General features: G+C 39.4%; 2 protein-coding genes across 2 annotated transcripts in view; one reads left to right on the forward strand and one right to left on the reverse strand.

The window, feature by feature from the left end:
• Positions 1-77: 77 nt before the first annotated feature.
• LOC146510224 (uncharacterized) lies at positions 78-5,935 on the reverse strand. Its single transcript, XM_085175203.1, has 3 exons — positions 5,244-5,935; positions 3,551-3,938; positions 78-1,898 (listed from the first exon to the last, which is right to left on the reverse strand). The coding sequence occupies exons 1-3, from the start codon at positions 5,699-5,701 to the stop codon at positions 1,572-1,574; spliced, it is 1,173 nt and encodes a 390-aa protein (XP_085031329.1). The 5' UTR covers positions 5,702-5,935; the 3' UTR covers positions 78-1,571.
• A 5,189-nt stretch (positions 5,936-11,124) lies between these two features.
• Positions 11,125-17,251, forward strand: part of LOC146510225 (sodium- and chloride-dependent GABA transporter 2-like) — a 15,061-nt gene continuing 8,934 nt past the window's right edge. The window contains exons 1-8 of the mRNA XM_085174274.1: positions 11,125-11,504; positions 11,602-11,736; positions 14,205-14,345; positions 14,515-14,596; positions 14,893-15,025; positions 16,291-16,425; positions 16,530-16,633; positions 16,749-16,873. Coding sequence (XP_085030400.1) covers positions 11,303-11,504; positions 11,602-11,736; positions 14,205-14,345; positions 14,515-14,596; positions 14,893-15,025; positions 16,291-16,425; positions 16,530-16,633; positions 16,749-16,873 — 1,057 coding nt within the window. The 5' untranslated portion in view covers positions 11,125-11,302. The remainder of the gene's footprint in view (positions 11,505-11,601; positions 11,737-14,204; positions 14,346-14,514; positions 14,597-14,892; positions 15,026-16,290; positions 16,426-16,529; positions 16,634-16,748; positions 16,874-17,251) is intronic.

A 17,251-nucleotide genomic window follows, 5' to 3' on the forward strand; every position in this document is an offset into this window, starting at 1 on the left:
GATTTTAGGGTGAAAGGTCCATTAATATTAGTAAAGAATGTCACTATGGTTGCGAAAAAAGTTATTGAAAGTTAATGATAAGATCCTGTTTCCAAATTCTTAAAGCTGATGTGGCCTATAAACATCATCTTGTAACAATAAGTCCTATTTTCCCTTGATTAGCTTCTGAAATGTTTACTAGTTGTTTTGTTAAAAAGCATATTGCCATCACAAGTTATCTTTTTTGAAAGGACTTTGCCATAATGTGACATACAGATGATTCACAATTCTTTATACTGTCTTATATAATTACAAATTACCAAGCAATGATTATCAGATTTAACAGTTTCTTGGATAAACAAGATTGTAGGCCAGGATTTCTAATTAGATCAAATAGTATATATGGTTAATTATAAAATATTGCTATATTTTTGACAGATTATGCACTTCTGTCTACCCTTCTCTGAAATTAAAGTGCCTGGGAACACAGGCAGTCAATACACAGATGTTGTCGATATGCTTTTGTCATTTGCAATTTTTTAGTTGTCTGTACTACATAGTCCAAAAAAAAAATTAGAAATTGATTAGATTTCAGTTTATTTATCCGGTAGTTCAACAACACATATCATCCTTTCAGAAGTGGTGAGTTTTGCAAAAATAGCATTCGAATGAAATTGCTGTTCATCAACAGAACAGGTGGGTGCAAAGAATTTGTTATTCAGCTGATAAAATAAGCTTCAGATAAATTCAGTGACCAAAAAAGAATGTTTATATCTATTAGAAATTCTAAGAGTTCAAAAGGTCTCGATTTAGTTCTTTATTTTTTCAGTTTTGTTTAACCAACATTAAAAAACTAAAGCTCGTCTGGAATCAGAATAAATAGTTAAAAAAAAATAGCAAAAATGACATGAAATAATTATATTTTTAGACAGAGAAACTTGAGTTTAGAAAAATGCCAAGGTGCCCCCCCTCAGATTATGATGCCCCTTAGTACCATTTCATGTAGCTTGCCAGTGTGACAGTTGGTGTTATAATATATATAAAGCAACAAGGCATATTAGAATATCTCTTCGATTTTAAACTGTATTATAGCCAACATAAACAACTAAACATTCCCATCATTAACAAATAGAGATGGTGTAAATAAATACCAACTCACCATTTAAAAGTTATTACAAAATACTCAACATAAACCACCATTATCTGAGTAAACACTGTACATTAAAACTCCTAACACATTAAATTAAGACGTGTCTTATGTTTTGATCCATGTATCAAGCCAAATAGACAGTTAAAGTAATTCGAAGTAATACACATAGACATAGAACTTGATAACATTTGACAGAACATTACAATGTTTTTGTGCTAAAGAACACTCAGAATATCATTAATAGGCAGAGACTCCCCTTTATACTTTAGTTCACTGACCCTCCTGGAACACAACAATAAATATTTCTATATAAGATATTCTCATAAATGACTGTGTACTAGAAAGCTTACAGTTTACAGTCTGTTTAATATCCAGAAGTTAGCTTTCTCACATATAGCACAGGTCAATTTTGAGAAATGTTCTCTGCTGCAGTGTATGCAATTTACACTAATGCCATGATGTTCTCTCTTAAATGCATGTACAAGTTCACAGCCTGATATGGGTCTGTTGGTGGAGTCAAATGGGACTCAGTCATGATGATATTGCACAGTTCATATACATCGGGGTCACATGGTTTGGTCAGTCGAAAAACACACTCAGTTTTACACATTTCAACATCTTCTTCTTCAGTGGGGCAAAGGAAGTCTCTTGTCCCGTAGAGCTCAGGTAATGTATACATTACATTAGGTCGACCACTGGGGATATTGATGTTTGTTGATGGCCTGATGGAGTGTGTATTCCAAACCTGTGCAGTGTCATCCAGCTCATCCTGTTAAAAAGAATACAGAAATTTAAGAAATGTGATCGCATGTACGTATATACATATACGCAGATCACGATGAGACAACTCACTCACTGAGAGGAAGGTTTCTTATATTTATGCAATTTATTATTTTTAAACAATCATGCGAATTTTTGTAATCATGTACTTTACCTAATGTCATCTGTACAAGTGTTTCACACACTAACTACGGTTACTGTTATGCTGTGATATCTTACATTAGTACTATTAGTCTTATTACTACCTGCTTGTCTCATCTACTCCCCTCATAATAATCAATTTGTTTTATGTCACTGATCATTGTATTTTGTATTTGTAAGTTATTTGGATATTCCAATCTAAATAATTCCAAATTGTAAATAGTTAATATTATAGATAAGAAATTTTCATATGCCATGTCAACATCTTCAACATAGATGTTACCAGTGTTGGGAAGGTTACTTTTAAAATGTATTCCATTACAGAATACATGACCCGAAATGTATTCTGTAACGTATTCCGCTACGTTACTCAATGAGAGTAACATATTCTGAATACTTTGGATTACTTAATATATTATCATGCTGTTTACAACTACGTGAATGTACTATTGCTGTGATTTATTACTGTTACTGAAGGTCCGTGGCTCCGAACCATAATAAAGGGACCTCTGGCTAATACGGTGGGTTCTGTGTCGGGTCGTAGCCAAAAAATAGCTTTACTTTGTTGTCTGGGTCAACTTTGCTTGCAAGAGAGAGGCGTTGAAAGGCTGCTCCAACGGAACTTATTGTTTTTGGAGGAAAACACGAACACGGTGTACAGTCTAGTCTTAATAGCTTACTTACGTCAGGCACTCTTCTTGGCTGCAGTGGTTATTATTATATTTACATGCTTCCAGCTCCCGTTTCTGCTCGATGACAGCTCGTACTTTTTTTTCTCCCTCCCTCGCTCACAGACACATCAGGGGTATGGCAGTCCATTTTCCCTGCAGCACGGACTACACTGCCTATGATGCTACATTCTTTAGAGCTATGCCTGTAGCATTCTGCCTATTAGCTTAGCACAACAACAACAAAGGCCTCTCTCACCCAGGAAACACGCAGAGAGAGAGCGTCACCCTGTAACCATGGCAACCGTAACGCTGCCGCCTGGAGCAACAGAACGTAGCTGTCAAACAAAACCCAAACAGTCCTGACCGCCACAATATGAAACAGGAAAGTACCACGGTGTAATCCATTTATTTCAACAAAGTAACTGTATTCTAAATACCACCTTTTTAAACAGTAACTGTAACGGAATACAGTTACTCATATTTTGTATTTTAAATACGTAACGGCGGTACATGTATTCCGTTACTCTTCAACACTGGATGTTACTGTAGTCTTGATTGTTGAGCTCTTCCTTAAGGCGGCCGATTGCTTAAGCCTAAATTATAGTATTTACACAATTTTTTATTTCATTTACTCCCTGCTCCTCTCAACCGCTTCTCCCTGTCTTGTCTCTTTCTTCCTGCAAGTCTCTCCATTTCCTAAACCTGGCACAGGTCTCATCTCTCACAGTACTTCGTGTATTACCTCTCTATCACTTCCTCAGTTTCTTTTATCTCTCACTCACACACGCATGCATCCATACACGCAACAAAACATATTTTATTAACTCACCTGGATGAGTCCCATGCAACAAAACTGAAGGAGGTTTTTGTCCAGAAACCCACCATCAAAGTACCCGTTGTCTCTGATGTCTGCAAATAAGGATAACCAGAACTCCAGACACTGGCTGCGAAGAAAACGCCACCAGTATTCAATCCTTTGATTGGCGGTACTTGCTCCCTCCAAGTAACTCTCAAGGGTGTCGTTAGGAGCCACGGGCACAAGGAAACCCTGAAAGCCTCTAACATGGCCATTTTCAGTTCCAAGATCGCCCCTCACAACTCTAGGGCAGCCCTTTAAACGCTGCACCGCTTCTATGTAATACCCCCCGATCACTTTCGGATTACTATTTGTTGTGTACGCATTAAGCCAGATTATTTTTCTAGAGAAACCGTCAATACTAGTGATGGGCAGATGAAGCTTCATGAAGCACTGAAGCTTTTCATCCAATTGGTTCACCCCAGCGCAAAGCTTCTTGAAGCTTCATTTGCTCTAGTAGGACATCTGCTGGACGTAAAAATATTAGTTGGCATGAATTTGAATAGTGTGGCCTTTTGCACACAGCCTGTAAATGTCAACAACAAAAGGAGTGTGTAAAACATCTATATTGTAGTGATGGCAGTATACTTTGTATATTTATGCTGGCAGTATGGAAAATGATCATTTGGAAATGCTTAAAATGGAAATGATCATTTACTGTGAGGTGAGGTGTGGTTGGGGTATGGACAGTGGTTGTGCTTTTGTAACGTTCAGGTATGGACAGCTACACACTGAGGCTTTGAGCCTCAGTCCTGCCCACATTTTATTCTGTAAAAACTAAATTTTCACTGCTTTTATGACGTTTTTAGTGGGGAGAACATAGCTAGGATTTAATGATTTAACAAATCTTTTAAATCCTTTGTCCTCCACAATGCTAAATGGCTGGGAGTCCTCAATCACCATGCTAACCAGGTCTTCATCTATTTGAGATTGTTCTCCTGAGGAAAGACAACAAAAACAAAGCACAAATATAAATATTACACACGTCAATTATTGCATTGTATAATATTGTTATATCATTTAGTAACATTACTGCATGCTATATTATCATGGCATTTGATGGTTCACCTGGTCTTGCTCCACAATCGGTGTTCCCCCTATTCTCATGCAAAGCTCTGTAGTGCCTAAGCATGGATGAGGTGTTGTTGTTATATCCCAGCTCCCTGGCACATAGCAAACACTTCACCTTGTACAAATGTAAAGACAGCTTAACATATGTTTTATTGCACCATCGGTATTATGAAAATACATCTTCTGTAGAAATTTACATAACTTGTTGGGAGGAATAAAATCAAAATGTTCCCACACAGGGGAGGACATCCTCCTCTTCTTAGCTGGCTCCATTCTCTCCTGACTTTCTCTCCTCACTCTCATAAACCTCCAAACTCTCTCCAAACTGTCTCTAACTCTCACTAACCACAACTCTCCATCAAACACCTACATTTTTGAATGAAGTCTGAGGGGTTCATATCGCTGTCATATCTCGCGGCAAAGTTTGAACCGCTTCATGAACCAGTCACGTGGTACAGCCGGGCAGCGAGGCTTCGGACGTCATCATTTTCAGCTCCTCCCATAAATGAAGCAAGCCTCGATACGCGCTTTGCGGAAACGTCCCCTCAATTACTCGACACACGCTTCGAAGCCTCGATACAGAACGTCACATCACTAGTCAATACTACCATTGATACAGATGCCATATGGCTTCAGTTTGTCGTAGGAGTCCATGTGCCAGATGAAATTCGGCCCTTTTGAAAAATAGTTCCTTCGCCTGAAACGTCTTGCTTGCCTCAGTGCGACGCCTCGGGGATCCAGCTCCTTCAAAGCCAAGCGCACATCCTCTTTCCTCACGCGTAGTCCATGTTCCCTGCATTTAGCGTACATCCATCGGTATCCGTGAAGCTGCCCAGAGTACTGCAATTGGTTGTCTATAAATTCAACCAAGACGGCCAGGTCAGAGTACGCTTTGTGGCGAGTGTGTCCCCTTGCGCTAAGAACTCTCTTCAGATGTCTTTCGCTTATATGAAAACTGTGTCTACTGCAAAGCACAGTTTTAATGTCTTTATAGTTTAGTCCAAGCTCAAAGTAAAAATCTATGAATCGCTCAAATGGGTGTGTGTCCTCCATCGCTGTGGTTGTTTCTAAAGTTTCAGTGCTGATTTGGAGGTGTATGGTATGGACTTTTGCGAGATCCCGAGTTTGGTTTTTTTATTTTTTTATTTTTTTATTTTTTTTTCCCCGAGTTTGTTTTGCGAGATCTCGCAAAAGTTTTGCGAGATCCCGAGTTTGTTTTGCGAGATCTCGCAAAAGTCCGTCTTAATTTTTTTTTCTCCCATGTCCCCTGCGGGGCTCCGTAGTTTTGCTGTCGGTGTCGGATGAATTGACTATGTCGCTGTCGCTACCCGATCCGTACCGGAAACCCGATCGGTACCCCGCATGCGCAAATCTTACGTCACTTCCTCTCTTTGCCAGCATTGCGACATTCAATATATTTGAATGATACGGTTAGCGCCCAGTTAGCTCCTAGCATTTCTCAACAGCTCTGCCTCCTTTTCGACTATCGGGACATTTAAACAATGGATAATCCGTATACAAGCAAATTCATGCTTTTCTCCTCAACAGAGAGCGTCCCCCGACTGAACAACAGCGCCGTAAAATAAGAAGAATAACGCCTAATTACAGACTTAATAATATTGACTTAGCAATGTGTCACGTGAAGATTCAGCAGCCAGATTAAGTGTTTAATGACAATTAACAGTGATAGCCGACATCATCATCATCACTATTCCAGTCAATCCTCTCCACACAGACAAGCATAAACACACTCGACTATCACTAAATCAAATTTAACACACGTTTGTAATGACGCCAATTCAGTTTATAATAGGGTTCATTCGCTCGGTCAGCAGGTGGCAGTATCCTCGTACACTGGGGAGTAAACTGCCATTAAACGAACAGAAGAAGAAGAAAACATCTGCACATGCGCGGTACGGATCGGGTAGACCCGATTTGTACGGTCCGACTTTGCACATGCGCAGTAAGGATCGGGGAGTCCCGATCCGTAACTATCTTTTTATTTTTCGTTTTTGTCTACATTGTACTGAAATGCTTCATTATTGCAAACATTTTAAGATTTACTCATTATTCTTAACATCTTAACAGATACTCTGACCCATAACTATCGTAAAACGCTATGACCGGAAGTAGACACCTTTCGCGCATGCGGGGTACCGATCGGGTTTCCGGTACGGATCGGGTAGTGACAGTCGCTACCCGATCCGTACCGGAAACCCGATCCGTACCCCGCATGCGCAAATCTTACGTCACTTCCTCTCTTTGCCAGCATTGCGACATTCAATATATTTGAATGATACGGTTAGCGCCCAGTTAGCTCCTAGCATTTCTCAACAGCTCTGCCTCCTTTTCGACTATCGGGACATTTAAACAATGGATAATCCGTATACAAGCAAATTCATGCTTTTTCTCCTCAACAGAGAGCGTCCCCCGAACAACAGCGCCGTAAAATAAGAAGAATAGCGCCTAATTACAGACTTAATAATATTGACTTAGCAATGTGTCACGTGAAGATTCAGCAGCCAGATTAAGTGTTTACTGACAATTAACAGTGATAGCCGACATCATCATCACTATTCCAGTCAATCCTCTCCACACAGACAAGCATAAACACACTCGACTATCACTAAATCAAATTTAACACACGTTTGCAATGACGCCAATTCAGTTCATAATAGGGTTCATTCGCTCGGTCAGCAGGTGGCAGTATCCTCGTACACTGGGGAGTAAACTGCCATTAAATGAACAGAAGAAGAAGAAAACATCTGCACATGCGCGGTACGGATCGGGTAGACCCGATTTGTACGGTCCGACTTTGCACATGTGCAGTAAGGATCGGGGAGTCCCGATCCGTAACTATCTTTTTATTTTTCGTTTTTGTCTACATTGTACTGAAAGGCTTCATTATTGCAAACATTTTAAGATTTACTCATTATTCTTAACATCTTAACAGATACTCTGACCCATAACTATCGTAAAACGCTACGACCGGAAGTAGACACCTTTCGCGCATGCGGGGTACCGATCGGGTTTCCGGTACGGATCGGGTAGCGACAGACTATGTGCACGTTAGCATATGCTACTTCCGGTGCGGAAACTCCTGTGGGGAGCTTTGTTTCCGGTGTCCTATTCGCGCCCTGTTTATTGTCCAAAACAAGTTAAGCAAATAAATAAATAAAGCGGCGATTTACATTTCTATAGATGTCTCGGGCATTTACCCAATATATCTGTAAATGATGTTCATCGACTTGTCGATATTTTTCCCCCACGCCTCAGGGGAAAAGAGAAAATGGATTCAAATGTTATATTTCTCAGCTGTCCCTTGTTTATCGCGGGTGTTATGTTCTAAAAATAACCAGTGATAGGTGAAATCAAGTAGCCAATTTTATTTTTTGACGGTGCAAAACGTTTCGTGTACATCGTGGACATACAGCACTGCACTTCAGAGTCACACTGCTAGCGATAGATGCAGCGATTCTGTACTGTACAGGAGAGACGGAGGAGATCGTCTGCAGCAATCAGGATGCAGGACGTAAAAAAGCATGCAAACTTGCACTAAAAAATCTGCGAAACAGCGAGGTAAAAGGTGAACCGCGTTATAGCGAGGGACCGCTGTAATTTTGAAGGTAAGTCACAACATACCCTTCGTAAATACTAATGTATAGAAACCGTTACCAGCAATCATTCATTTTTTGTGTGGCTTTTTTTCACGGTTTGTTAACATGCTGTGTAGGTGTGTACTTGACTAGTTGATATCAACATAACGGGGAAAACATCTGGTTTGACTATTGTTCACCTGTAGTTTGAATGCTGAACATTTGCCTGTTTAAATCATAAGACCAGTCACTATACAGAGATGTGCTTCTGAATGTGGACGATGTGTCTTCTGCTGCAGTGATGCAGTTCTGCTTGTGTTTAGTGATGTAAACAACTGATCGATCTAAACTCTTTAAACGTCAAAATTGATCATTAGATTTTTATGACACAACAGTGGTGAGTGTTCCCACCTTCTCCTCTTTGTAACTTAACGCGATCGTTCCGTTTTCGAGTTTTGGACATCAATTTTGGAGTATATCTTCGCAGTAGCGATTGACCGCAAAGTAAAGCTACCGGAAATGTACAACCCCACATCCGGTCTCAAACCAGGAAGTTAGCATTTTCTCGTGCACAGAGTCAATTAAGGCGGAGCAGTAGACCCCATCACAAGCAGTGTTGCCAACTTAGCGACTTTGTCGCTATATTTAGCGAGTTTTCAGACCCCCTAGCGACTTTTTTCCCAAGAAAAGTCGCTAAAAAAAAGATGTGAAAGCGCATATCACTTTTACTCTCAACAAGCAGCGGGTGCTGTAACGCAGTCAGTTCTTCTTTTACTCTTATGCTGTTTTGTGGATCAGGTTTAAAACTACTTATAAACACACACACACAAAGTAACTCCACCAGAGTGCCTATTTCGGGTCACTTTTGCCGGTCCAAGCCCGGGTAAAGGAGCAGGGTTGGAATTGTGACATTACAAAAAACAATAATTGCTAAAAGAAATTTAATTTGTAGTTCTAAATAAATTCTAACTGCATTTAGGACGTTTTTTGCTCACTTTATGTCTCGTCCATGATGTTATTTCTCTCTCCAGCAGCGTAGGTTACAATTACATTAGCATGACCAATTATGCAAATTAGGTGATGACGTCATTTAGCGACTTCTAGCGACTTTTAGGACAACCAATAGCGATTTTCCTTACTGAGGAGTTGGCAACACTGATCACAAGCTTCACTTCATCACTCTTTCTCCCTGCACCCCAGAAAACACACATTTCTCTGCAGGGCTGTGCAGAGAGGTTTAAAGGGGCGGGTGCTCAAAGTTAAAAAGGGGCACATTGAACCAGGCTGAATAACAACAACACACATTCATCAAGAATCTAATATGGGAAGGGCAGGGCTGTGCTGATCTGAGACTGTAGACATCAAAAAGTCCATAGGAGAGATGGTAGCTGATTAAACAAGTATCATGAGATAATAACAAAATGCAAAGATTGGTGACAGCGCTTGGAACCATAAGGCAATAAAAAACTGTGAGAAATAATTTAGGCTCTGCCTGTGAATCACTCTTTGCTTCTCTTCTTCCTTCCATCCCATCATTTCATATATCACTCTCCACGTGCTGTCTATCTGAGAACAAGGCACAACTTGCTATTGCATTAAACTATAATTTAATTATCCACACCTAACAACTCTTGCACTTAATCTATAATAAAATGATGACAGAAAAATGTTATAGCACTGCCTTTAGTAGCCTCACACAGCTCTACTGTTTCCTCCTCATGTCCTTACCAGCCATGTCTGGACAATGTTATATCATGAGTAATAATTAAAAAAAAATCCATATACATAAAACAAACACATGCACGAACACACAGTGACATTTTAGACCTTCTTCAGAATACTGTATATACTATGGGCATCACGGTGCTGATCCAGAATCCTTACATTATTATTTATTACTAGAGCTACAATAATAAAGCAACGAGGAGGGGGAAGTAATAAATATGAAAAAATGTATTTATGATGATTCCATTTATTTCACTATCCACTCTGTGCAGGGCAAAGCTTATTACATTTTTAAACTGTGAAGATACAATCATTTTACTGCTGTAAAATCCAAATTTTGTCTTATTTAAAATATAGATTAATATAATCTGCTTCTTAATGTTTGTTCTTTAAAATACAGCGTGTGTTTTTTAAAATATTATAATAATGCATAATTATGTGGACATGCATATTAGATCGTTTTTTAGTGAAATATAATCCCTCCAGAAAGGCAGGAAAAGCCCGGAAACTTACTTTAAAACTAAATATGTTCCTTAAAACGGTGACAGAGCTACAGACCCATGACAGCCTTACACAGGTAGCCAGCAGCTATGACCAGCACTACTTGTGCAGTTAATAAAAGGGCAGGTAATGTTTGTCACGCTGTTACACACACAGCAAGCTCGTTTGTTTCAGTTCGTCAGTTGCCACAAGACAGCTTACCAACGTGTACATAATAAGCTAATACTCCTGTGTGCTATACACTACAGTGTACGCTGTACACCTACTTACTGGTTTTGTCGCATCAGTCTGTGTCTCTGAGTTAATTTGTGTTTCTCTTACAGCTCCGGACCGCTAAAAATGCGCGTGCTCTTTGTGAGCTCGTTCCCGGCTCGTAACCAGCGCGTTCTGCCGTCAAGGGCGATCATTGGTTAAATGTGATCATGTGACTGATGCAAGCCAGATCCTTTTATTTAGCAAAACTGTGATTAATAGTTAAATATTATTGTTGAGGGGCACAGACAGGACTCCACACGCACACACACATAAAAAAAAATTATTATTTTTTTAAAACGTTGCCTCAACAAAAGGGCACTTTGGGCACCCATCAGGAAAGGGGCGGGTGGTCAAGCCCCTCTAGCCCCCCCCCCCCCCCTCTGCACGTGCCTGTTTCTCTGCAGCTTAAGTAGGCGAGTACCCCTCTCAGCCAACACAAGTCACAGTAACAGGGCCAGCGTATCAGTGGCATCTTTAGCTTCATATTCGTGTGATCAACCCCGTGTGAGTTTTAGTCCAGTGCGCGGGGAACTTTACACAGAAACAAAGGAAATCTGGCACCAAGTAAACCATTTAAATGGGGGAACAGATGACCACAAACGGCAAGAATGGCACCTCCACAGCTTGTGTGCCAAACAGTCACCCAGAGAAGGCTGAAGAGGTGGAAGGAAGGGGGCACTGGGGAACCAAAGCCGAGTTCATATTGACTGTGATGGGTGCGATCATTGGACCCGGGAATGTGTGGAGGTTCCCCTACCTGTGCTACAGAAACGGAGGAGGTGGGTGAAAGAAACGCTCTTAGTCGTCAGGCACATTTTGTCCACCAGTATTTTTTTCCTCCGTGCGTTAGAACGAAAAATTCCGCCTTTCTTACAGGTGTGTTTTTCATCCCATACATCTTGTTCATATTCACGTGCGGGATCCCCCTCTTTTTCCTCGAGACTGCCTTGGGACAGTACACTAGCCAGGGGGGAATTACTTGCTGGAGAAGGATTTGTCCGCTCTTTCAAGGTAATTAAAATAAACTTCCCCAAACTTTTCTCCGAAATGTCAGTCATAATTTATACATATTCAGTGAGTCCTTATATTTATCAACGGGCTTGTCTATTTTTATGCGTGCTCGATTATTCCCCTAGAACAGGGGTCTGCAACCTTTAACACCCAAAGAGCCACTTGGACCCGGTTTCCATGCAAAAGAAAACACTGGGAGCCGCAAATACTTTTTGAAATCTAAAATGAAGATAACACTGCATATATTGTTGTTGTTTTTTTTACCTTTATGCTTTGTGTGAACAACTAAAGTAAGTAAGTAAAGTTTATTTATTAAGCGCTTTTCACAGACAGGCAGTCACAAAGCGCTGTACACAAATATTAAAATAAACAATACAATTAATAGACATTATACACAATGTAAAAGATCAAATGTAAATAATGTAAAGAATATAAAATACGTAGATCAACAAAAGGCTTGTTTGAACAGAAAAGTTTTTAACTGCTTTTTAAAAGAATCCACAGAGCAACTAAGGTGTGTTGCTTATGAACTCCATGAAGTGCTACAGAGAAATTTACATTTTATTTATGTAATTAACACATTTTGAACTCTTAAAAAATATAACAAAAGGAAAGACACCCAGCTGAACTAATGATCCATGTAGCAAACAAAAACTGCTGTGAGCCGCCACCCTCATATCGCCTTTGGGCTTTTAGAGCCTTGACCTGACTTTTAAAAAGTAATTGGAAAAAAGCACTATGCTGCTAAAATATAGATATTTGCAAAATTCTGCCTAAATATGTATTTTACCTGGTTAATGTGTGTGGCGGGGCGTGGTCTGCAGCGCCGCTGCAGGGGAGGCGGACGCACCTGAGCGGCACCCGCAATCACGCCTCGCCGCCTTAAAGTCTGTGCTCTCTCTGCTGTTGTGTTGTCGGGCTGTGAGCTGAAAAGCTACAGCCGGCTGTATGCGTACAGCAACCGTGTGTGAAAAGCGGTCAATAAAGAGATGCTGAAAAGCGTGTTCATGCAAACATCGTCGGGTCTGCCTTGATATGTTTACAATAAGACTTATCGTCCCGAACCTCTGCGCACAGCATCTGGAATTCGGGGCTTTCATCTTTACGCAGGACTGTAAACTGTCATCTGTGAGGCGTGAGCGGTGTTTGTTTTAACATAGGTCATGGTGGAGCTGCTGACATAATGTGGATCCGAGGATCCATAACTGGCCTACCTGGGGTCGAAAGTCTCGATAAATGCACGGCGTTTCGGCGGGTATACCGGGTGTTGTGCCAAAAAGTGATTGTCTGCCAAAAAGTGATTTCCGGTATTTGCCAAAAATTGATTGCTCGTATTTAAACTGCTATAAGTAACTTGTTGGGCTATAATATATCAAACATATGTCAAATGCTTCCCTCATGGATGACATAAAGTCATCTTGAGCCACAAACAACATTCATGTAACAAGGTAGAAGCCGCAATCAGTTTTTGGCAGCGACTTTTATATAACCTTTATTTATGCAGTTTAAAAAAATCTCATTAACATTAAAAATGTCTTTTGTCAGAGTAAGTTGGCCAAGAGGACAGCAGAAATGTCAGCAAATATGACAATAGTTCTGTAAAAATATTTTAAGTAGGGATAAAGGACCGGATTGGTCATAATGTAAGTACAATAACACAGAGTTGTAAAGATACTTGAAAAACTGATATTTTTTTAATTCTATATATAACCCCTTTGTAAACCCTGTTCACCGAAGTCTATTTATGAACATACGTAAAGATATTACACATAAAAAATACACAGAAACATTGGAAATCAGTTTTTGGCAGACAATCACTTTTTGGCACAACACCGGCTTCCGCGAGTGTGCCGCTTATTTTGAGCGGTGAAAAAATAATAAGATATAATTTTGTTTTTATATTTCAAAATCACAATAATCTTCCAATTTAGAACTACAAGTTAAAAAAAGAACTAAACACAAATAAAATACACTTCAGCTAAATACTTCTCTTTTTTTTCCCCAAACCACCCGGAGCCGCAGTATAAGGACAAAAGAGCCGCAGGTTGCCGACCCCTGCCATAGAAACAAACAGTGTTGAGGCAAGGTGCCAGAGGGGAAGTTGTTTACACTTCCAGTAGGAAAGTAATCACTGCTACTGGAAGAGGAAGAATGATAAATTATTTATGCTCATGTAAAAGATTACTACACGCATGATTGTTAAGTGTAAGAACCACATGAATGCATTTCAGAAATATGTTGGTTACATTCCATTTATGTCCCTGCTTCATCGCACAACGACCTTATTTATATACAGTAGACCTCTGCAAAGAGAAAGTGTTTACAGTGTTTCGACTGACATTACACTTGTCTATAGCTTACGTCTGCTGCAACACCTTTTAGCTCTCAGACTTTAGGTGCTGTGCAAGAACAGAACAGTTTCAATAATTGGCCATTACCAATTTTATTTATTTGTTTGTTCATTTTAGGCATGGGCTATGCCAGTCACTTAATCATCGCATTCAGTGCAACATCTTATATTATAATCCTGGCATGGGCGTTCTTTTACCTGTTCCAGTCTTTCAGTGGGGATTTACCTTGGGCCACATGTGGACACTACTGGAACACAGGTACTACAGTACTGGTATATTCTAAAAAGCAGTGACTATTGTATGCATTGCTTGTTGTGTGCTGTAATAGTTTTGAATATAGAATATATGAAATATAATTTGAAGGCAACACCTTTGACACTGTAAATGGGCATTTTTACTTTGCTGATGTTTTATTTCCCTATACCAGACTCGTGCTTGGACTTAAGCCATCTGAATCTGAGTATGACGTCCAGACTGAACACTACTCTTCCTGTTGTGGAGTTCTGGCAGTAAGCATATAGTCAACTTACACAAGTTAAACAAAATGCTTTTTTTCCCCCTTTTTCACTCCCCTCCCTTACTTGTCTCGTTCCCTCTCTCCTCCTTTCTTTATAATCATTTTCAGATGTTTTCTTTTAACTCTCCACTTCAACTTACACTTTTTTTTGTCATCCGTCAGTAATCCAATCTAGCACTCAGTTTTCCTCCCTCCCAATTTCCACATGTCCTTCCCTTTCACCTGCCATTCATTTGTGGTCTCCCGGTCTCCCTCTCACCCACATCACTGCTCCCTTCATTTGACCAGGCGTCGGGTTTTAAAGGTCTCTGGTGGTATTGAGGAAGTTGGGGGCTTGCGATGGGAACTGGTCCTTTGTCTCATCCTCAGCTGGATTATCTGCTACTTTTGTGTTTGGAAGGGTATCAAGTCGACAGGAAAGGTTAGTAATTTAAAAACTGAACATTTAATTATTTTTATTAATTTTTCCTTTAAAAAAAAACAAGAAAATTCGTAATAGTATATCATAAAATCATTCTAAAAAGATTTTAAAAGTCTTGATAATGTGGCCTTGTGAAAGAATGTGCATTAAAAAAAATAACAGAGGATTTAACCTAGAGCCTTGTGGAACACCGTGCTTGTTGACAGCAAACAAACAACAAAAAACAGTGACTCAGTGCAAAAATCCAAGATGTCTGAATTAGCAATAAAAGAGCCTTTATTAAAAATCAAATCAATTTTATTAGAGGGTTGCAGAATGTATGTATTTCCACATAAAATTTGTATACATCATTGGGTTGTTTTATATTTGAAGGCTAAACCAAGGTTATTAGAGCTAACTAAAATGAAACTAAAAACTAACATGAGGCAGCTCAGTTAACTAAAATAAAAATAAAAACAAGGCTTTTGAAAAAAAAAAGAAAACAAAGTAAAATGTTTTGTGAAATTGGAAATAAAAATATAATAAAATATTGAGGGACTCACTTTTAGTATTTGTTCATTTTAAAATTTCAAACTAGCATAATAAGGATTTGATGTGTGTGTTCTTTTAGGACACTGCTGAACATGCAGCAGCTATGTCTCCATTCTCTATTCAGTTTACGTTCCAGATGTTGCATGAAAACCATCTATGAACTCATTTGAATTAATCTGATACTGAAGTGTATGGTTTTTGAACTTGTCATTCATGAAATTTATGAGTAATGGGGACAAGATTCACTGTTATCTGTGCAGTGTGTGACAGGTTTCTTATTGTAAGATCTAAATGGTGCAAAACTGATACAAAGCATAACTTGGTTGGGGTTAGTTGAAGTTTCTTTCAACTTTCCAAAGAACAGTTTTGGTAAAGTATTTAGTAAGCTTTACACCATGTTTTAAAGCACTGATTAGTAATATCAGAAGAGCAGCTATAAAGAAAAGCTGTTGGTGTGATTTTTATCCTTTCAAAAGGTAAGTAATATTCACGTTTAAGCTAAACATTACACTGGAAGTTATAGTGATCTGATTAACGTTGTGGGAACTGTTTATTTCAAGAGTAATACACCCAAGATGCTACTAATGTGCCACACCAAAGCTGGATTTAGGAAAGCAAGCGTGCAATACAGTAAAACTAAAGAAAGAAATATGAATAAAATAATGAAATGACAGGTCAAAACAAACTATAACTTTCTTTACCATCTCTTTTCTCTGTTTTATTTTTTTTTTCAGGCAGCCTACTTTACAGCAACCTTCCCCTATGTCATGCTATTTGTTTTGCTTATACGTGGTGTTACCCTCCCAGGGGCAAAGGATGGGATCATTTATTACCTCTACCCTGACATCTCTCGCCTGTTAGATGCCCAGGTAAAGAAAGCACATAGAGAACCGAGACCAGAAAAGCTAGATGTTTTACAGTGACATTCATGCACTACAGACAGACACACGATGATTTTGTTTGACCTTTCCAGGTGTGGATGGATGCTGGCACTCAAATCTTCTTCTCTTATGCCATTGGCCTTGGTTTCCTCACTTCTCTTGGGAGTTATAACACTTACAACAACAACTGTTATAAGTAAGTCCAGTACTAACTGTCATAAAGATCATTATGATCATCTTTTAAGTTGAGCATCAGCGTCTGCAACATCTGTGTCTAAGTATTTCTACTTACCGTATTCATTTTATTGCAGGGACTGTTTCTACTTGTGTCTGCTGAACAGTGCCACAAGCATTGTGGCAGGCTTTGCAATTTTCTCTGTGTTGGGTTTCATGACATATGAACAAGGAGTGGATATTTCTGAAGTAGCAGAATCAGGCATGTACTGTCTCACTTCAGTTCAACTATATACTGGACATGAGAGTGGCAGTTTCATACATTTTCTTTGAGGCTTTCTGGTGTTGTTCAAATAATCAGGAAATCTGCATGGCAGCAAACTTTTCACCCTTTGGGAAGATCTTATGATTCTTCTTTTCTTTCTTTCAATGATAAAAAGCTTTCTGGCAGATCTCATATGTTGCTCTGCCAATTTTTTTCTCTTTTGATATTTTGGCTTAAACAAGTTTTGCCTCCAAGTGTCTGCACCTTGGGTCCTATTCCTGTCTGCACACAGCCGTTCCATAACACATCTTAGTTAAGGTGAGTCTGATTAAAGCTAACAAGTGGATACTAGGAATGCAGAGGCTAAAGTTGGCA

This window comes from Neolamprologus multifasciatus, chromosome 10 (genome assembly GCF_963576455.1).
Source record: "Neolamprologus multifasciatus chromosome 10, fNeoMul1.2, whole genome shotgun sequence".
Taxonomy (NCBI): Eukaryota; Metazoa; Chordata; class Actinopteri; order Cichliformes; family Cichlidae; genus Neolamprologus; species Neolamprologus multifasciatus.

Excerpts from the sequence above, each read along its gene's own strand:
- LOC146510224 (XM_085175203.1), bottom strand. The coding sequence starts at position 5,701 with ATGGAGGACACACACCCATTTGAGCGATTCATAGATTTTTACTTTGAG. Across the intron at positions 3,939-5,243 it reads ATCAATGGTAGTATTGACTA|TATTGACGGTTTCTCTAGAA; the intron begins GTGATGTGACGT and ends GCCCATCACTAG. Across the intron at positions 1,899-3,550 it reads GTTGCATGGGACTCATCCAG|GATGAGCTGGATGACACTGC; the intron begins GTGAGTTAATAA and ends TCTTTTTAACAG.